Raw genomic sequence first — 22,182 nt, forward strand, 5'->3', positions numbered from 1 at the left:
CTCAATAGCTCCTCCAGGTGGACAGTTTTGCAGTTCCACTCTTACTCACAGGCAGCGCATCACAAAATCATCGCACCTTCCAGCATGAAGCACGACCAAAACTGCATCTTTTCATGGAAGCTTCATGAAAGCCCTGGGAGCCATGTTGACGGGCAAAGCAATGGAGAAGAAACAAAAAAACACACTGAGGAGATGCTTTGCTCATTTTCTATGATCTGAACTTGTCTTCTGCAATGTGGCCACAAGTGCACATGTCCAGGGGGAACTCACCTGTTAACATTCCTACGGGACTCACAGCTTCATGACCCACGGACTTAGAAATCACCGTCTACCAATACAAAAACCTTTACAAATACATATCAATGATCACAACAGCCTAGTTTTTACTTTTACACGTCTTTACTAAAATGAAAAAATAAAACTCTCAGTTGCTAGACAGGTAGCGCCACCTAGCGAAAATTAGATAAACAAAAATGCATTTTCTGTTTATTTTTTACCTCAGTAAAGAAGATATATTTCTAAAAAAAGCAAACTAGGCCATTAGGAACACTTTTATAAATATTTAAAACCTTTTGTATCAGTACACCACGCTTTTTAAGCCCATAGGTCATGAATTAGTGAGTGCCATCGTAATGTGGTCAGGTGAGGCCCCCTTTCCTTTCTTAGTGGAACTGATGGTATCCTGCGAAAGACCTAATGCCTTTCCCTTTAGACCGCTTGGTCTATCGAAAAAGCTTTGAGAAGATCTCTGGTCACATGGTGCGTGTGTGAAATCGGGCTTCCAGTGCGCCAAGATCACGAAAAAGGAATGGCTCTAGGTAAGTCAAGAAACGCATCGATAGCAAAGAATGAGCACAATCGTATGCCTTTATCTCATAAAACACGTTACTGGTACGAATGGTAAACTTTTTTTTACCCACCCTGCCTTCAATTCTACCTGCACAGTGCTTCGCCTTCCCTTTTTCTAAGAATGGCTTGTAAGGCTGAATTTGAGACCGTGCTTACCGGTAAGAGTTGTGTATCAAGCCACTACATTTACTCGAAGAAAGAACACACCCCCTCGATTAGTCCCGAAAATTGAACTTTTATTCCTTCCCTAATAAATGCACCCCTATTTTCAGTGATAAAAATGTGTCCTAAACCAGCCCTTATGGAAGGCCTCCACCCCCTCCTCCATGTACACCTGGGGTCTTGCAATAAGCTCACCCGTGGAGGCCATTATCTGATCCACTTCAGAGGTGCAATGCGGGCTACTGACCGTAAGTGCTGACAGCACGGTGCACTTGCGATTGGCAAATGTAAATAACTGCACACATAGGGAGCCTTCACACATAATTTAACATTTCTGTTCCTGGTTTCTCAGTGGCGTGTAATACATGGTAGAAATCACAATTTACTAATAGTTCTGGTTGCGAGACTTATTTCTCAAAGGGCATCTTGCGTAAGGATTGGCTGATCTTCACGGCTTCGCTTCGTAGCAGAGCCAACCTTGCAGAACGAGCTAGAAGAGTGGGTGCTGAGCCACCGTGGTGGGCCCCCCTGCCCTCACCCTGTGTGTCGAGGCCCATGCGGCCTGCGCGTCCCACCATCTGGTGGTAGGAGAGCGAGTCCAGGGTGCGCAGCCCAAAGTTCGCCGACCGGATGATGACCCGCCGGGCGGGCAGGTTCACCCCCGATGACAGGGTCGTGGTCGCCACCAGGGCGCGCACCGAGCCTTCCCGGAACGCCCCCTCCAGCAGGTCACGCTCCTCCATCGTCAGGCCTGCCAGTGCCCAGGTCAAAGGGCCAAGGGGCAGCAATAAGGTCCGAAAACACTTAATAGGCACTTCACGTGGGTTGTGAATGCAAAGGCGTGAATATCCAGCTGAACGGCTGAAACGTCTTGTTTCTGCCCTGTGTTCCTCTTAATGCAGACAAAACACAAGTTTGGTTCATTCAAAAGATTGCCTCGTTAGAATCATTCTGACACCACTTTTAACGCGCACTTCGCTCAGATAAGACTTAGGAAAAAGGGAATGGCCATGCGACCCACTAGCTCACTTCCCGCAACACAACCTATGATGTCATATGCCCAGCTAGGCAATTGGCTGAGGCCGGCAAAAGCAAGCGCAAGTTAGGCAGGGCTTATAAGCTTCCTGAAGGAGCTACATGCACTTAAATGTAATGCATATTCATTTTACAGCCGTAAGAATGGTGGGACAAGCAGTGTAAGCTACGAAAATACACATAAGCATAGGAGTGCTGATGTGGGCTGCTGTTGGTACTGGGTGCATCATGCTTCTTTTAGCTGTACGGCAGTCTGCCGCTTTGGAGTTGTCTTACACGACACCGGCCGACTGGCGTAAGCGAGGTTGTCTTACGTGACCCTGTTTGTCAAGCATACCCCATGTTTCACGAAATGATTACTTTCTAACGTAACAAAAACAAGCCAGGTGCAAATAATACGGTCAAAAACAAAGCAACGGAGGACAATGGTCTGCGGCTCACTATGGTAGCGCCATCTAGAAGGACTGACGATAAGCAAGGCTGCAGAGCCTAATGACGCACTGGAAGTTCGTTTGGATACCCGCCCTCATGACTTCATGGCAGACGTCACGAAAACACACGATTTGGCGGGAGAATCAAAATTTTAACCTAAACTGATTAATTCCCCAGTGAATACGGCATCGTTTGCTGCTGGAAAAGTGCTCGCGGCAATATAAAACACGAAATCTTTCAAATAGAACAAACTTGAATTTTCTCTGCAAGGCCCCTAAAACATGACACCAAAGGAGTAATGGACAGGGCAGTGCTGCGACAGCTCGGTTGCTGCACTGTCTATCCGTTACTCCCTTTTGTGTCTTGTTTTTCGTGCACTGATCATTAACGCTGGATATTCACCAACTCGCCCAACTCATACTCCTTTTTCCCTGTTGTCTTGAACCACTTCGTACTCTTGCAGCTTGACACGATATGCTTTGTGACCCGCTTCCGCTTCACGCTTTCAAATGGCTTAGATTTGTCTCCTACATGTTGCCCCACTGCTTGCTCCTGCCGCCCAGTGTAATGGGGGAGCTGACAACAGCGACGAATCGTGCAGTCTGCCTCTTTGCTCGTTCAGCAATGTTCTTCCGCTCCCTTCATCTGCAGTGTGCTGGCGTACACAGCCACCTCTCACTACTGCCGAGTCTAAGCTAGCGCTACGGAACACCTCGTGCTATGGAATGGTTCCCAAGGAACCATTTTGCAGTTTTCAATGCCATCGCCAGATTTATCACTCAAAAGGCCACGTAATACTTTCACGTTAAAACAAACCCGCCTTAAACTGCCGATGCTTAGCGCTGGTACGAGAAATGCATTCCAACTGCCGGCCAGAGTTAATCTAAAGCGGAGAGTAATAACAGCCACTGCATGTCGCATTCAGGTCCTTGCGAAAATTTTAGACTGCACACAGCCTTAGAAGACACCATCAGGTGCCTTCCTTGCTGGCTGGAGGACTCCTTGCTGCCTACTTCTAAGGCCAACTGAAGGGTCATTTTAATTAAAGTGCAGCTTCTTATTGAAACAGCACAGTTCTGGCTGCTACTGGCTAGCTATCAACCTGCTTATTATCAACTGGCTCCCTATAAACCCCCCGGCGGGAAAACTGAAGAGAGCGCAGTTGGTTTTTCCGCGTCTTTCACAGCGATTTGCGTGCTTACCGCTTCAGGTGCACGTGTAATATTTGGCTCAGGTATTCCTGGCAGTGTAATCTGAACATCGCGCAGGTTTATTTGCACTGCCCAGAGCGTGTTGCAGGGTCCCTTTAAGGCTGGCAGATCTAAAAATCCTGCTTCCGAACGTTCTAAGGCCCTTTCATTTGGGACAGACAACCGATGCCCCACCGATGCCCCTTCAACTGAGCAGAGAAAGGCCACCAGAGAAAGGTGCCCCGCTCACCTGCATGGTGGAAGGCCACCTGTGTCGTGAGACAGGACGCCAGAGCAGGGTCAGTGGCACCCGGGGTGGACCGGAGGCGCTCCAGCAGGCGGCGCCCTGTCTCCGTGCTCATCTGGGAGCGCAGCCTGGCCACCAGCTCGCACTCATGTTCACCTTCAGGGGAGCAGAGTAGGGGGAGGATACGATCACAGGTCAGTCACTCAACATACAAAATTATGCCCTACGATTCTGTTGCAAGCAGAAAGGAGGAGGGGGCATGTCATGTCTCAGGACACAGAGGGCCGCTCGACTAGCTGCACAAACCAGACCCACCCCTTTGAGACACTAGGTGATCTTTACGCATCACCTACGGAAGCCATCTGCAACTCAGTATTAGTGTTCTGAAGGTACAAGGACACTGATAGCCAAACAATGCCAGAAACTGGTGTGTGATCTCCTGACCCTCGTTTGCTGAAATAGTTATGTTATGGACGCACTGTGCTTAAAATTGGTTCGTACGTGTACATGGCCGTAGGTGTACATGAATAGGTGTACATTGGGTGTACATGGCTCTTTATCTAGAATCTAATGATGGTCACGGTAGATAACGGTGATGGTATTGTGCGAAACTTTGTGTTGCATGAAAATTGGTAATGATGATAGTATTGCGTGAAAGAATCTCAAGCTCAGATGCACACAAGTCAGATCCATCCCTTTGAAGTGTTAGGTGGTCTTATACACACCATTAGCAGAAGCTATCCGCAACTCAGTTGGCACATACAAGGCACTGCGGGAATTACTGGACAGACAGCTCCCAATCATGTTGGTTCCGGCACCTTGGCTATGTGCTTCACCGGTTCGGTTCCCCGTTGCATGACTGTGTTTGCCTTGTGAAAGCCCCAAACACGCAAGCAATTTTTTCGTTCGTTCATTCATTCAGAGTTGACATTTGAAGCTTCCCCGAAGTGTCCATGCCGGCTGAAGCGTGCCAGAGGTGCCACCTGCCTGCCTGCTTGTTCTGGGAGAGCTGTCGGAGGCACCGTGCGAGGGAGGTGGCCAGGGCCTCACACCATCGGCGGGTGGGGCAGAAGACAAGCAGGGCGTGACCTTCGGCCCACGTCTCCAGGCAGAGCTGGAGGAGGCCCTCGGGGTCGTCCGCAGCCCCCAGGCCGGGCACAGAGGGCAGCGGCAGCAGCCGGCGCATGGGGCGCAGCTGAGGGCCCTCGCACAGGTTGCTGCCCAGCTGCACACGCGTGGAGGTTCACGCATTCTGATTGTGGATATCAAATTTGTTTTTGAGTAAAATGATTACAGTCGAACACGGATATATCGAACACGGGTATATCGAATTATTGCCTATATCGAACTCATAAATTATCCCCTTGAAAATTCTGTGTAAAAGTATAGGAATTCGTACCTTTATATCGAACCGTATTTTCCCCGACATTGGGTATATCGAACGCCGCGCGAGCTGGAAGGTGCTCTTCGGCGGTCGCTGCACCCCCGATTGAGGTTGAGGAGGATGTGGAGGAATGCGCGGGCATGGCGAAGACTGGCTCACGTAACTAATCCCCCCTACCGGAATGAATTTGCGCTTGCCCAGTCGGGCCCCGCTACCGGCCGCCGTAGCGTTAGCGGACGGAGCCCGGTATGCTAAATCTCTCTAGGCACACAAGCCCGAACGCTCGGAAAATGTTAGTGTGAGGCAGGGATGCCCCGACTGCGCACGTCTTTTTTTTTTTTTTTTTTTTTTTATTTGCGGCTGCGTACATTTCTTGGCTTGCCGAAAAAGAGTTTTTTTTTTTCTCTCTCTCTGGGTCTGTCTTCCCCCGATGTCGTCTCGGGAAAGGGAAGAGGGAACGAAGGCGCTGGCGGAATCCTCCTTTTGCATTTTGCTGCTGTTGCTGCTGTTTGGCGAGTTGTCCCGCACCTTTCGGAGATCACTGTTTCTTTCGGAGATGACCATCGCGAGCGCTTTGTTGGAGTCCGTTCAGAGAGCCTTGGAATTGTTACCTTCAAAGTTATTGTGGTACGTGCGCGTTGTTCTTCTTTTGCGTGCGTGTTGTGCATGGTGTGCGAAGGCGCAGCATACTGCTGGAATTTTCTAGTTGTGCAGCCTCGAGAAGATCGAGACCAGCGTCTTTAATTTCATTTCCTGGGCGAAGAAGCAGGCCAAGATAAGTGATTTTTTTTTTCACGGAAATAAAGCGTCCTGTTGCGTCGTGAGTGCGGAATTAGTTGTCATTCTAATTAGTTGTCATTCTAACCAGGAAGGTGCTCGTATATTGTTTGACAAAGCTGACATTAAAATCAATCCTTACCCAAGCAAGATTTGGCTAATAAACAACTCATTCTAAGTTTTTTCTTCCCCTGAGTGCATGGATTTGGGGACGAAATTCAGACTGATACTTGCCATAAGGCTGGTATTTGTAGAACTACGGCATAATGCAGGGTCACCACTCAAACACCCCCAAGAGAACGGTGTTAGTGCCTCCTTGAATGACAAGATGCCATGACAATGTTTGGAGCAGTGGGTGCACCCACAGAGGCCCACACCTTGAAGAACTGACGCAGGGGCACGGGCCGGAAGTCGGTCTGGTAGAGGTCGGCAGCCAGCCACTTGGCCAGGGCTCCCAGGTTGGCCAGGGTCGCACTCATGGCCACCACCTGAATGCCCTGGGGCCCCACCAGGCCCCTGCAACAGAGGAGCAACAAAGGGGTTGGCGCCCCAGTGCAGCTCTTCCTTTGCACTTAGGGGGGAAGCAAAGATGATGATGATCGTTGGATGCTTTTGGCAAAAAGCCAGCTAGGGAAAAGAGCGCCAAAAAGAAGAGATCACCCCAAAAAGTAGGTATTAAAATGTGTGAGCCAGACAAATAGCAAAATCAATAAACGGCAATGGTGATGGCTGGTGTATAGGGCCAGTTTTGATTATGCATGATAGAGAATGGGGTTTAAAAACTTAACCTCTGACAAATACTTAATAACGCGTTTCACAGAAACCATGGCAACGTCACCCAAAAACAACAATGGGTGAGAAAAGAGAAAAGCTGGTTGTTATCGTTACAGATCAACGAATAAAGCAAGAAGTTTCCAGTCTTGTTGTTTCCTTTACATTTCTCATAAAATAGAATGGCCTAAAACCGCAACTATGGCAGTGATGCTTCCCAGATGCAAACACTAACCCAACGTATTGAAAGTTTCCAGGTATGCACTCTTTTTTGTTTTTATTACTGCGCCATTTTGCCACAGGGCATAAGAAACATGAAGAGATTACGTACGAAACAGTTGATACAGATAAGGAACAGAAAGAAGGGAAAGAAAAGAAAAAGCAACATGACATAGGCGGCTTCATGAGCTAGAAAAATCTATGGAGGCTAGTTTCAGAAAGAAAGTTCGACACTTTCCTGTAAAAGGGGCCGTGCTTTCACCGGTAGATATCGAGAGGGTGGCCTAGATTACGTCCTGTGGCCCCCATGCGTCTCGCTCGAGGTATGCATTCAATATGCGATAATTTTTCTTTCAAAAGATCCAGACATACGATGACAAATCTGTTTTCAAAATTTGCTCCCTTAGAAACTGTTCCGTAGATATCATGTGGAATTGTCACCTCGTATGCAAGTTTCCACTTCTTTCTGGCATGTCACCTAGTACAGTAAAACCACGTTATCTGCTACATGAGGTACTTGGTTATCAGAGACATTTGAACCAAAACAGTTTAGTTGGTTTTATTATGCTTGCCATGTTAGCAACATTGCATACAAGAGACATGGTTACAATAGACACTCTGTTACTAAGGGCAACTTTTTTGGGTCCGTAGAGTAAGTTATTCACTATTTAGAAGATACATGGTGGAAGAGGGGCTTTATATGAAAGATCCTGTGGAAAACTGCCTTGAAGATGAAGCGTTGGCCTGCATCCAAGATACTGCAGAGGTTCCAGAATCTTCTGAGGAGTTTGTCTGCAGATGTAGGCCTAGTGTGCTCTGAAAAAGCTTACAATTCACGGGATTCTCATGCAAAAATAACGGGTGCCCCAGAGGATGAATTGGAGGATGAGGATGACAACGAGAACATTGCAGGGCAGAGAGTGTTGGCAGTTTAGGCTGACAAACATCTAACAGCACTTTAACGGTACTGTGAGCAACAGGAAGGCCTGCAAAGTAGAGTGCTTTACCTCCACAAGTAGGAAAGGAAGCTTATGCAATCTACAGTCACTAAACAAAGCACTATGAATGGCTTCTCCAAGCCATACTGAGTAGGGGTGTGCGAATAGTGAAATTTGATCTCGAATCGAATTCGAATCGAATAATGTCGAATAGTAGACAAAAATGTCGAATATCGAATACCAAAGCTTTTTTTTGGAAGAACAAGTAGGTTGGACACTAATAAACACATGCTCATGTCCTTGAGCTCTAAATAGTAAATACACTAAAAGGAATTAAAGAAATCACAAACTGTCATGTTAAAAGTATTACAAATTCTCCAAATCTCCAAGTAGTGAACGTGGTGTTTGCCCTTCAAGTGATTCAAGAGCGGGCTTGTCGTGCTTGCCGGCGTCTTGAGCGTGGAGCCGCATATCTTGCAGATGGCAGAGGACGGACTTGCCTTCTCGAAAAACTTCCAAATTACGCTTCTTTTTTCACCGTGGCTATTCATGCTGAATGGCACGGCACGCGGACGTTACATAGGAGGAGAATCACGGGCGTGCGACGACCATGGCGACGACCATGGCGACGACCGTCAGATTGGCTATGGATAGGCGTCGAGAAAGGGTCTAGGACGGGTGATGATAGTGTGTTACAGCAAGGCCAGAATCACAGAAATTTTACAAGACCATAATTACACGCTATTTTGCGGCTGAAAAGTCGCGTGATAAAATTAATTAACAAAAGAAAAATGATATTTTACGGCCGACTGTCAGGGGGGAAGAGTCAGTGTAATCGTCATCACAAAATGGCGTCGTCGTAGTAATTTGTTTCGTCCCTAGTGGACGCATCATATTTGTTTCCAATGACGTGGAAACGGCAACTCGCCTCATTATTACAAAAACCCGTATGTGAGGAACGTTTTCTGCACGCTAAAGACTGCTGTGTCGCTCCTTCTTTCCGTGTATGCCAGTGACGCAAAAAAGAAATCGAGGAACTATTCAATTACATGTCGGCAATGACGTCTCTGCGGGCGAAAAGGCGGGATATGTCCAAACCTCAAAGACAACTTTCCTGGCCGAAAACGGGTCGCTGGCAATTGTTTGACCAAAACCTTTCGACGTTAGGGTCAGTAAGGGCCACACTAATCTAGCCGCAACTTTGGCAGCGTTCGGAATATTCGTCACGTCGAATTATTCGAAAGTCCGAATGCTGGGTATTCGAAAGTCGAATCGAATTATTCGGGCAAGAAATATTCGAATCGAATTCGAAAATCGAATATTCGCACACCCCTAATACTGAGCAATTCCGTGCAGACATGTTCGAAACACACTCTGATTCTGATGTATATAAAGTGATCTAGTCCGACTACTCAGCGTTTTAGATCTTCCGTTAGAAGAGACATTGGTTACAAAACACATGTTTACTGGGGCCCCTTGGGTGTCTCTTGCAATGAGGTTTTACTGTATGCGGCATGTCTGTTAAATAGATAAGCTACGTTATTCTAAAAGTACAGATAAAGTTATGTCTTATCTTTAGCTTACCACTAAACTTCTTTTCTTGCTGGTTGTACGCGCCTAAGCCTATGCACTTTGAACTTCAAATGACCTTCCACCAGTTGGAGCAACTTGTTCGCAAGGCTTAGGATAGCAATTTTGAGAAAAGGAACAGTCACACCATCCCAACCAATGCACACACACTTCAGTTAGCAATTACCTTATCAGAATTTGCAACTGAAGGTCTTCAAAATGAGAGGTAAGGAAGACATAATTTAATGAATAAGTGTTCAGCTGGGAGCGGTTGTGCTAAAACAGAGAAAAAGCAGCCGCCTAAACACCCCTGAAAAAGCCACTGAAGAAACTATTACAATAACATCCCATGTCAAGATGCAGGGTTCAAAGCAAAATGATACCAACCGCATGTTCATTTAACACACGATGACACGCACCTGGCTGCCTTCAACAAAATTTACCGACCCCGAGCCAAATGTACACGCACACACAAAAAAAGAAATACCTAAATAAAATTTGCACGCCTCGTTAACTTGACCTAAGATATCTCGAAATATCGGTTAAGTCGAAACTTTTTCTCGCCACGCATTTGCCCCCATAGGCGCTATGTATTCACCCCCTTTTATTTCGAAATGTTTTTTCAGGGATCTCGCAATCTTGATGGAGAGGACACAAGGCAAAGTCTGCCGCGAGCAGCTGATTAGGTCTCCATTCAAACGACTAGCTCCTACCACGTACGCGCCGAAAGCGGTCATGAACGGCAAGTTTACGCGGAGTACGCGCTGTACTTGGCTGATGTCCCCATTACAGTAATGCTGTTCGCCGCCTACATCGTTGAGATACGTAGCTGTGGACGTTGCAGGTGATCATGCGGATGACGAGGCACCTCAAGAAGTGCCTACAACTACAGAAACAAGCAACAGCTGATTTGCAACAAGGTAGAACGTAACGGTGGCAACCAAAAATTGATGCCATGCATTGCGCAGGTCGAGAACGCTTTTTTGGGACCAGATGCGAACGCAAAACAGGCGAGCATCACGCAGTCCTTTCTTCCGCATTAATAAAAATTTGTTGTTCCTGCGAATTGCTTTGCCTTTATTGCAAGAGTTCCCCAGTGCAGTGGAGCTTTTGCTACAAGCACTAGCCCTTATTTCATTGACCTGATGCCAAATTTTCAGCATTTTGCTTAGCTCGAAACTCCGCTTGTCTTGGAATTTTCAGAGGATTTTACGACTTCGACTTAAGGGGGGACGTGGCTTTCAAAATCAACTTTTTTATTTCTGAGTGGATTTTGATGAAAATTGGCACAGCAACTGGAAATGCTTCTGTGATAACACCATCAAAATTTCAAGATAATATTTTGATCACTTTTTTATTTATTAAATTTTCTTTCTGTTCCGTTTGTACCGAGCTTGAGCGACTTATAAAACACGATAGAAAACTTGTTCGAAGTGCTTTGCATTCCCAAATGAATGGGCGAGGTCGTGACAGTTTTAGAATTTTTTTTTTACAAAACAATATTTTTTAGTTTTCATTTTTTTAGAGGTTAATGTGCAACAGGCATGTTGATTGTGAACGACTATTTGAATAAAAAAGTCACAAAAAACAAATCTGGAAAACCAAAATTGTCACGACCTGAACTGTTCATCAAGGAATGTAATGCAAGAAACGGAATCAAAATAGACCCAGTGGTCACGAAGAAATCCCTGGTACAAGCGACATAGGTGGCAAAAAAAACTGTTTTGAGAAAACGGCTTCCGAAGTTGCAACATAGGTTTCACTTATCAAAAGTCGCCACGGTTGCAGCCTTTCATGTCCTTTTGAACATGGGGCTTCTGGAAGTCCTTGCATTGAAATTGGAGTGCCTTTTACAGCCTTTCTCTTTCCAGAAAACATCATTTTCAGCTCCTCCGTGAAGAGTACATACCCCCTTTGCAAACCAAACGGAGGGGAAGATGGGTTGTAATGGGCTTTCAATGCAAAGTAGGTTAGCTGGTTGGCTGTATCACACTGGACAACCTCCTTTTGCAGTGTTGTCACCATGGCAACAAGTTAAGCATTTTTTTTACTTAAATTTGAACATTTTTGGCTTTTTTTATGTTTTATCTTGCCTGGCACAGCAACTTAGTACTCATACGTGCAGTTGTTCATTGCCAAAAGTTTGCATACCACAAGGATGAAGATGAGCTACTTTGAAGCTTGGTAGAGTATTCTGCATAACTCCCAACTTCAATGCAAGAGCATATTTTTTTACTACTTTTGACATTCAAGGCATCCAATATTTCTCGCAGCACAGCCAGTATGCCCTAAGCAATGGTATCAATAATTTCCCTAAAAAAAATCACTGTTAAATGCTGCCACAGTAACGTACATTTTCAACGCAGAGAGGATATTTTTATTCCTATATTATTAACTCAAACCTGTTTGCATGAAAATTACAAGTGCACGGGAAACGTAGCGCAAGAAAGGCGATATGGCTCGCGCGCATCGCAGCGCACGCTTACCGCGACATATCGAACTTTGATTATACCTGATATGGCTGGTCAGGTCGCTTTTAAGATTAAATCTAACGTCGCACGCATTAATTACAACTACTGGCATTCAATCGTAACCGGTTGCCCAGTCATGTGATGCTCCAATGCGCGTCGGCTATGCCGTGCGCGCCGCAGCGTTTGACGCGTCGACCGTTTCTTTATCAAGGCTAGCGAGCCCACAGCCAAAACACACCAATAACTAAGCGTGTAAACATCGCAAATCCGGCTAAAAGTTGACTTCATGAACCGCTTTCGCAAGCGCGCACATCGCGTCACCCTCCAAGGTCTGGCGACGGTAGAGTCACGCGCACCACGAAGCGTTCGATGACCTCCGCCTTTCGAGCCACACAACTTCCCGTAATCTGGCTCGTTATCTCTGGCATTCCCATCGCGATAACGTGCGTGTTGAAAACCACAGATTGAACAGAAACTCGGCCGAGCAAAGCGGCGAAAATGAACTCAATCCGCTCGCTACGCAGCTCAGGCGGCCGCCATCTTGCGTTGCGCCCGCGACATCCAATCAGGAGGGTCGCTGTTCTGCGCCCCGACCGGAGGACCAATAGCGCTTCAGCATCTATTTCTAGCTTCGTTTGTGCGTCGTTTCTTTTCTGCCGTTTGTGCATTTGTGAATGAACGAAGATGCAAGAGACGAGCGGAACCGGAAAGACGATCGCTCGGCCGATCTAACCATATCAAAATGGCCGCGCCCGGTGGCACCGTTGCGGAGATAGAGCGCTCCGAAAATTGCCGTTTTTTCACCCTTTTGCGCTGATAGTTTGTCACCGCGCCTGACAAAAGTATTTTTTTATGCCACTTTGCGACGCTTTTCAGCGTAAAAACTTTGCAGACGCACAGAATAGGAAACATAGAAGCCGAATATGTGGCTTTCAAAAAAACGATGTTTTGGTCATTTTTCCGAAGTTGAAAGCCGCGTCCCCCCTTAACGAGGGATTACTGTACTTTTGAAGTTCATCACTGCAGCATCGATGGCATGTTCCTTCCAATATCTCTTCCCTCCTGCTCAATTCCTGTTAGCCTATTTTTGATGCACACACAGTCCCCCCTTATGTATGTATGACTGCCCCCCTAATGTAATGCCCCTGGGCGCTTAATAAAAGTCAACGAATAATGAATGGCAGCCTACCATTGTCCCTGAAGAAGAAAGTGTATGACAGCTGCATCTTACCGGTACACTCACCTAAGAGGCAAAAACTTGGAGGCTCACTATGAGGCTTCAACTTAAATTGAGGACGACTCAGCGAGCAATGGAGCGGAAGATGATAGGCGTAACATTAAGGGACAAGAAGAGAGCGGAGTGGGTCAGAGAGCAAACTGGTGTTAAAGACATATTAGTAGAAATTAAGAAGAAGAAATGGACGTGGGCAGGGCATGTAATGCGAAGGCAAGATAACCGCTGGTCATTAAGGGTAACAGAGTGGATCCCTAGAGAAGGCAAGCGTGGCAGGGGGCGGCAGAAAGTTAGATGGGCAGATGAGATCAAGAAGTTTGCGGCGATCAATTGGTCGCAGTTAGCACAGGGCCGGGATAATTGGAGATCCATGGGAGAGGCCTCTGCCCTGCAGTGGGCGTAGATAGGCTGGTGATGACGACGTGGACATGTCATGCAGTGCATACAGGTTAAGTTAAGGGATTCATCAGCTAGCATATGCCTCTTCAAATCAACCCACCAAACCAGATAAGGCTAAATTCCAGCCCCCATGGTACCTACCATGTATTACGCACTGCTTGTTCCGTTTTAAGAGTTCAAAGTGCAAACAGTTGAGAGACTTAACATTAAACAAAGGCTACAAACAAGAAGACATTGCATTAGTCATGAAAGCCGGGGGTTTCACCCACACCCACCTCTTCTGGGCGTAGGCCACCTTGGTGAGCATGAGTTCGAGCAGGTAGCCACGGTGGGCATCGCCAACCAAGTGGAGCTCGTCCACCACCAGGATGCCTGCAGGATGTGCAAGTTGCGCGTAAGTCACGTGCAAACCACGACCCAAGGCTGACACCACCCCACCTCGGCTATTACGAGCTATTATCCAATAATGCGGGGCTTAATTCACACAGTGTACGGAATAATTCAAACCTGGGGTCCTTTAGTGCGCAACAAAATCTCATGCATGCGGCTTCTGTTTGTTTGTTTTCTACCAAAACGTGATGTGCAAATATTCTGCACGAGTTTAACGCGAACCGCACTTGTGCCGCCATTGGCAGGCGTGCTCTTGCAAAGAAGAATTTTAGTCAAGGTCATCATGTGTGCCGAGGTTCCGTGGTAATGATAATTGCACATGCGCCACGATACATTGATATTGCAATCATGGCCACTCTGTCATTGCAGGAGTGGAACAGGGTACATGGGTTTGGGAACATTCCTGGGAGCAGGCTAAATTGCATTTTGTAGCAGGCTTGGAGCTGCCAGAAAGGCTGTTTAGGAGCAGGTTTGAAGCAGCCAGAAAGACCATTTAGCAGGTGGCTGGCCCAGGCTCCAGTGCCAATGAAGTTTAATCCATTTATCTACTATCTCACGCATTCTACCATGCACTAGAACCTACTCTGAACCAGGAACGCAGTTCTTGTACTATATCTGAAAATTTATGATACAGGAGTTATCTACCTTCAGCCCCAACGAGTGCACCGCATTATCACCATTCAAAGAGGCGGCGCAGAGTTTAACGGGGTCAGATAAAAGGCGTCGCTTTGTGTTCAGTAAACGGCAGTGTTAAAGGGACCCTGCAACACTCTTTGAGCAGTGCAAGTAAACCTGCGCGACGTTTAGATTACACTGCCAGGAATACCTGAGCCAAATATTACACGTGCACGTGACGCGGTGAGCGCGCAAATCGATGTGAAAGACGCGGAAAAACCAACCGCTCTCTCTTCAGTTGTCCTCATTATGCAACCCCTGGCATGGCCTAAGGGACGTCACATAGGCCATGGCTGCCCGATCGGCTGTCACTGGTCAACTTCGCGGCTAGATTCTCCCGTTTCCGTCGTCGTCATCGCTGTGTACGAACCTCTTCTATGCCTGAACCTGTAGGCACAGTTTTGCCATTTCTTTTGTGTTTCGAGTGCACGCGGAGTTTGAGTGATGAGCTCAATACTTCCCTTTCAACGGGACCACTCGACTACAAACGTTTATTGCTACAAAAACGCCCTACCAGCCCGAGCGCGCACTTGCGAGCAGGCACCCATGCCTGCTTTTTTGTGGCACCAGACCGGAAAGAGGCCCCTCCGCGTTGCGGAGAAAATGAGAAAACTACCCGGCATGTGATATATCGAAGGCCGCCGAAGAGAACGCCGCGAGCCGCCCCCCTCTCCGGGAGAGAGCGCGCAGCTTTCGCCGCGTTTGGTCGCGTTGTCCGCGGTCGAGTTGAGAGGGAACGATTATGCGCAATTTCTCATCGCGCGTAGTTTCGTTAATTGTGAACAGATTTTCATAATTCTTGCGGGAGGAGATTTCTGGAACAATAGACTTTATCCCAATATACATTACTAGTAGTCGATGGCAAGTGTTGCAGGGTTCCTTTAACTCTTTCGCTACCGCGCCTATCAAAATCGATCAATTTGATCGATACTTTTGGGAGCGCCTTTTCATAGCGTTCGAGGCGTTTCTCGAACAAGTAAAGCTGTTCGGAGTTAGATCAGAAAATGGCCTTTCAAAATCAGTTTTGTTTTCATTTTTGCAACGGAAACGTGATTTTTGACACGCTTTTGAATCACCTGGTTGTGGAAAAGGGGCGTGGTCATCGCGCCTCAAGGCTACCAACGAAGAATGCATGCAACTCGTAATTACTCTGCACCAGCGCTTGTTTTTTGCTATCAGGGCGTGAATGGGGAACTAGCAAACGATTTTCAATCGTCAGGTTCACGCTCTGACAGTAATAATCCCAGAAATCGGCTGAAAATGTCAAGCAGTGCCTGGTTGCAAAGCTACTTTATGATTTCAGGCAGTTTTATTGCCTTTGCGCAAGTTGTCCTAAGTACTCTGGTAGTTCTACTTACCCCAGGACCATTCCCAAACAGTTTACAACAGTTTCGGTTTCGTTTCTGCATCGCGAAATTCATATTTAGCGCAACTACGCAGTTACCCAACTTCAAGGCTAACTGCCATGGCGCCTGAACCGTCCGCGACTGATCCTCGAACAAACCACGCCGCTCCTCATTTCCCCCCACCCTAACCCGATTTCTGCGATAAGAACTTCAGATGCAAGTCAAAAGGTCACACCCAGTCGCCAGATATCTGTTCCGCCGAGAACAGCGCTTCAAACCGGCCTTACACTGCCAGCTGTTCGCCTTCCAGTTTCGTTTTCATGCGAGGGTATATCCGGGTGCCGAATGTTGCTGCTTAGTTGAACTGTCTATTCGGACGGAGTCTCTGATAAGTTTTTGTACTGTTTCATTTGAAAAATGTTAGGTGGCGCTGCAGTAGAGGAGGCTCGTTGTGCTGATCTTTTTTAGCGCGCGACTGCTACTCGGCCAAAGATCGCAGGGGACGATTCTAGCTCATCGTACCTCATTTTTGCCAGCAAGGCTACAATTGCGAGTAAGAAGATGATAATAAAGCTCAGCTTTATGTTTTGAGAGATAACTGACCGTGAACGACAACAAACATCAGCCACGGCGTTCCGTTTTCAACTTCATGCATGTTTTTTTCTGCATCGCGTGCTTGTCCCAAATATTGTGCTCGCTGTAAATGCAAAGTCAGCCATTGACAAGATGTTTTTACGTTATGTGGGGGCAAATTGGTGCCTCTGATAACGTCAAACCGCCAGATTTATTCCAAGGAACCACCCAAAATTGCAGTTTGAATTAGAGGTTGGGCTTCACCGCATGACACGAGCACCGTGCGTGCTAACATTTTTTTTTTATATCTGAAAAACTGTTCCGCGCAAGTCAACATTTTTTTTAGGGTGTGTTTTTGAAATGTTTCCCTGCAAAATGTATATTCTAATTTTTTTCTACTACCGGTGGTTTGATATACACAACTCCTTTTTTATCATTTTTTTCGACAACTTGACAAAACTTTTGATTTTGATATTTTTTTTCACAACTATGATATATGAAAACCTTTAAAACACCGGTGTTATTGGAAAGGCCGTTAAATAATCTGCATTTTGTGCTCCTGCAATTAGTGCCTAAATAATTTTTTAGCAGAAAAAAAAATGTTTTCTTGGACCCCCCAAAATTGGTCAATTTTCTGCGGTAGCGAAAGAGTTAAAGGAGCCATGAAGACAAAATACAAAATGGGTTTATTAGAAAGACTGCTTAGTCCCGATAACAATGATGCCAATATCATCGCAATCTTCGAACAAATAACGGAGATATTGAAGAGAACGTGTGAAGCAGTCGCGACCCCCTAGCCAATTACCCGGAACTTTTCTGTGACGTCACGGAACCTTGTTTGTGCGATTGGCGGCCGCCTAACTCACCTGTCGCGACGACACACGACTGGACGTCTCTAATGGGGCCTCTAGTTCCATTTGACCGCATCACTGGAATGCTAACGTGCAGTTAACACATTGAAAGTTATGTTTTATTGTTGTCCCGTATGACGTCATTCTTGCTCATAACACGTCACTGTGGCGCAAAAGTTGAAAGTTTTTAAATATTTCTTGCTTTTTTTTTCATTAAAAAAAACATCTTTTGTGGCTTTAATGGAGCTGAGTGAGATACTGAATCCTAGTTCTTTCAAATTAAACGAAGTTGTATTTTCTCTTCATGGCTCCTTTAAGTAACTCATGGCGGCATTCCGTAAAAATAAGGAGTTTGCTTGCATTTTTTCTATTGAACAACGGTTTCAGGGTGTGTGAAGCAGAACATAGCCTTGTCTAAGCTAGCCCCAAAGTTCACAGGCGAAAATGAGTAATTGCCTCACAACAAAGGCGAATTGTATTAAGATGCGAGGGCAAAGCGTCCATGACTTTGACAGGGGCGTCGGAACGGGGTGCAACGGGGGGAGCGATGACTCCCCCAGTCGAGGGCACCTGAAGGCTTCTGCTGAGCCTCAGACGGCTCCAGCAAAGTTAGATTTATTTGTTGAACGCAAAATGGCTAAGGATCAGACGAGATTTCTGGCCCTTATGAGTGGCCTCAAATTTGAAAAAATAGTGAGTTCGGCGTCACCCGTTTTCGCAAGATTTGTAGTTGAAAGGCCTTCGCATGAAGCATTCAAAAAGCTACTCTCCCCACCCAAATATTCGATGCCTGTGGTATCAATCAAAGGATCGATGGTATATTGGCTTTGCCTTTTGTATTCGGCTCTTACAACCATGATACTAGCCAGCTCCACTGGACAGTATGACCAATAATTTTTTATGCTAACCAGTTCAGATTTGTTAGAAAACCATGGTTCCCTAAGCGGCTTGCCCCAATTGCATAAAAACTCACAGTTTAACAAGTTCTCAGCAGAGATATCAGCAGTGCGGCTATATATTACGAAATCTGAATGCATGTGTATCATGCTACTGAAATTTTCGTAATATAATCATGCACCAGACAATCAGAAATACTCAGAACAAAATTAAAACAAATTATCCGTTGTGCATGCATGTACTCTGATAATAAAACGCACATGGTTCAATCTACATGTCCATTTTAAAGCATACCCAGGTGGTCAAAATTAATCCGGAGCCCTCCACTACGGCGCGCCTCATCGCCTGCGTTGCGTCGGCGCGTTAAACCCTACAATCAATGAATCAATTTTAAAGCATAGCATAACTTCTTTCTTCAACTGACCTGTATATTTAACTCACTTGCTTTGTCAATATTCTTCATGTAAGCCTTCATTTTGTAGCATGAATGTGCAGGTCTCGCAGTATATGTTCGCGGTTAGGACGCATGTATATGAATGTGCTGTAAGTACATGTTTCTTTTGCAAATTTTAATTTTTTTATTTATTTAGATGCACACAGCTCTTTTGCATTGATAAATAAAAAAGTACGGAATTGTGGTTGCTACTGTTGCCTCGGTGTAGAGGGCACAGTCGTCATGACTCAGTGAATATTTGACTGGGTTAGATTTTGTTTTATGTTGACGGGTCAATTGCGATTATTTATGCATACTAGTCATTGTAGCAGCACTGTACAGACCCGGCAGAAATACTCAAAGAAAATAAATTACGAGGTATTTAAAACAACAACCATAATGTTAATATAATTGATGATGATGGTGATGTTTAAGGTAGCATAATTATGGCTCCCCCAGGGAAAAAATAGTTCCGACGCCACTGCCCTGTTGGTTTAATACATGCAGCTACACTCATCAAAAATGGTAGACTAAATTGAAACTCACGTCCAACAAACTACAACCTTTCATGAGACTATTACCTAGGTATCCTGTTTTCTATCTGTTATGGCTGGGACACAAATACATTTCACTCATTCTTGGTCATTTTCCAGTGCTTGCGGTGCAACGGCAGGCACCGGCAAAAAAAAACCGTGCCAATGCGAAGCAAATAAATCCTGAGTGAAGGCAGAGAAAGCGCCTAGCGCCTGCGGCCATTCATGGCCTTGATAAAAATGAAACTATGACCACCTTGAAACCCAAAACATGATGTTTCAGCCAAGTTTTCGAGCATACGGCATTGTAGAAGCCATATCTCGCAGCTCAGTAATAGTACTCCTTTCTCGTTCACTCAACACCCTCCCGTGGCCAATCAGCCAGCGTTAAACACTTGCGCTCACCCTTTTTTTTTATCTCATCTTGAAAAAGTTGAGAGTGAAACAATAAACACGGACATGGGCACCCAAAAGTACAAAAGGACCGAGCAATAATTATAAACACTTTTATTATTAGGGCAACTCATCATCGAGCACCCACAAATAATTGCGCTGTACACCCACTTTCTGTGTGCATACTCGTACAGAAGAATGATCATGCAGGCAGGTATACTCATTTTAAAGCGAAGCTTTTGATGTCTCACTGATGGCATTGATGTACGAGCAAAACACACTGCGGGAAAGCCAACTTTACACAATGGGTTGCAAAAGGGTACAGCAATCATACACCCCATAACGTAACAATGGGATGTCTTTGCACACTTAACGGACCTCTCATAATAAGCCAAATATAGTTTGGCAGTACACACGGTTAGCGATGATGGTGATGATGATGAAATACATTCTCTCAGCAGGGTTGGACTTTGGCTTCGGATTTCAGGGGCTTGAGGTTTGATGTCAGCTTTGGACTTTGGCTTACTCAAAGTGGACAGTCTGGATTTTAGACTTTGGCTTTGACTCAGATTGCACTAGAGAAAGCTTTGGATTATAACCATCTTTCTTTTAAGAAAGGGGCTTTAATTTTTTTCATTCATTCCACTTTAATTATTTTACCCTCGTATTTCCTTTTGCTGTTAATTAGCCCTCCTGACCCACAGTGTTCATTGCGTCCTCGAGCATCACTTTGCACCCAAGAATGCCCAGCACTCACCGAGGTCCCCCAGGGTTCCCCCGTCAAGCAGCATTCCGTTGAGCAGACCGTTGGCGCGCTCGATAGTGCACACCGCCAGGTCGACCGCGGAGAGACCGCCTGGTGGTCTCCGCTGTCCCAGGAAGCCACCCACCCGCACACCACAGCCGCCAAACAGCTCCTGTTGAAAAACACCCGGACCCCAATTACGCTTCCAACACACACATGGCCAACAGCGCGAAGCTTGAAGCTGACAGTGAAATGGCACAATCTCTTAAGTTCCCTTTGTTTTGTTGCAGTGACTCACACCTGACCAAGATGGGTTAGACTAGTCATCACATTCAGTAAATTAACCCTGTCATGATCACAGCAGCTAGTACGCACTCATTATAGCCTCCCTGCTCTTATGAACTGTCTTTGCCATCAACGACAGAATGTCAGCGGACTCGGTAAATGCAGTATTAGGGTTGTTCGTTTTCGGGTAAAACCCCATTTTAGCCTATTTTTACACCCCCCTTTCAGGAGAATTGGGTTAAACCCGATTTCTTCCCAAATGGACCTTTTCCAAGTAGCGATCTGCACTATCGTGAGCAGACGGTCCGTCGTTCTCAACCAGTACTTGCTGGAAGCAAGCTCCACAAACAGAGCTTTCGAACGTGTTGAGTAGTGGCGAGACTATACTGCTCGCTACCTCAGGCTGGCATGTGTTGCGCTGACATTGTTGTGCCCAGCTAATGTAAGCTGCGTTGTCTAGGGAACTTCCTCCCAGTTGAGAAACATTCAGTGATCGGACAGTTCTCGAATGGAGACCGACATATTGCGAATGCAGATGATAATGTACGTAAACGAGGATGGGTAAAACTTGATGTTGATTTCGATTTGTTGATTGTTTGATTGCGGGGTTTAACGCGACGACGCAACGCAGGAAATGAGGCGCGCCGTAATGGAGGGCTCCGGATTAATTTTGACCACCTGGGGTTCTTTAACGTGCGTCGAAATCTCGTACATGCGGGCGTTTTTGCTTTTCGCCTCCATGAGAAAAGCGGCCTCCGCGGCCGGGAATCGAGCCCGCATCCTCGTGCTCAGCAGCGCAACGCTTTAGCCGCTGAACCACCACGGCGAGTATGGGTAAAAGTGATGACCAGGACAAGCATGTGTAAAAAAACCGATCACCAGCTTTTTGTGAGTAAAACGTTTCATTTCTTAGAAGTTATCACTGCTCTTTACTGTCATCATTACTGATCCATTTTCAAACAAGCGCCAAATTTCAGAGAGTATTTGCTAGAAAATCCTGATATCCCACCGGTTACCAACTAGGAAGAAACACCAGTTTAAATGCGTCAGAGTTAAAATTGGTGAAACTGAGTGTATTACTTAGTACATCTGTAGATTAAACCCGCAATGGTAAAAAAAAGCAATTTCTCCCCAAATATAGGCTTGAAAAACGGCACCCGATTTTTAACCCCCAATTTAAAAAAATATAGAACAACCCTAAGCATCACCTATGTTGTAAACACGACTAGGGATGTGCAAATAGTACTACGATGGTTTTTGCTGCTGAAGTGAATATGCAGTGAATAATGATTTGTTGAAGTAGTCAAGAAGCGAATATTTTTCTAACATAAGTGAATCTTCAGTGATTCCCAACAAGAAAACCGAAATTTATCTTTTTCAAGCA

The 22,182-nt window shown here is 45.9% G+C and overlaps 1 protein-coding gene across 1 annotated transcript in view; it reads right to left on the minus strand.

The window, feature by feature from the left end:
- The window catches only part of LOC144153374 (DNA polymerase theta-like), a gene marked incomplete at its 3' end in the record, with an annotated part of 93,379 nt that overhangs the window by 56,340 nt on the left and 14,857 nt on the right, over positions 1 to 22,182 (minus strand). Inside the window, 6 exon segments of the mRNA XM_077685027.1 lie at positions 1,550 to 1,762; positions 3,919 to 4,071; positions 4,903 to 5,140; positions 6,454 to 6,592; positions 13,953 to 14,049; positions 20,526 to 20,685. Of these exon segments, the coding sequence (XP_077541153.1) occupies positions 1,550 to 1,762; positions 3,919 to 4,071; positions 4,903 to 5,140; positions 6,454 to 6,592; positions 13,953 to 14,049; positions 20,526 to 20,685 (1,000 nt within the window).

The sequence above is a fragment of the Haemaphysalis longicornis genome, unplaced genomic scaffold (assembly GCF_048455015.1).
Source record: "Haemaphysalis longicornis isolate Haplotype H1 unplaced genomic scaffold, Haemaphysalis longicornis Haplotype H1 scaffold_9, whole genome shotgun sequence".
In the NCBI taxonomy this organism is placed as follows: Eukaryota; Metazoa; Arthropoda; class Arachnida; order Ixodida; family Ixodidae; genus Haemaphysalis; species Haemaphysalis longicornis.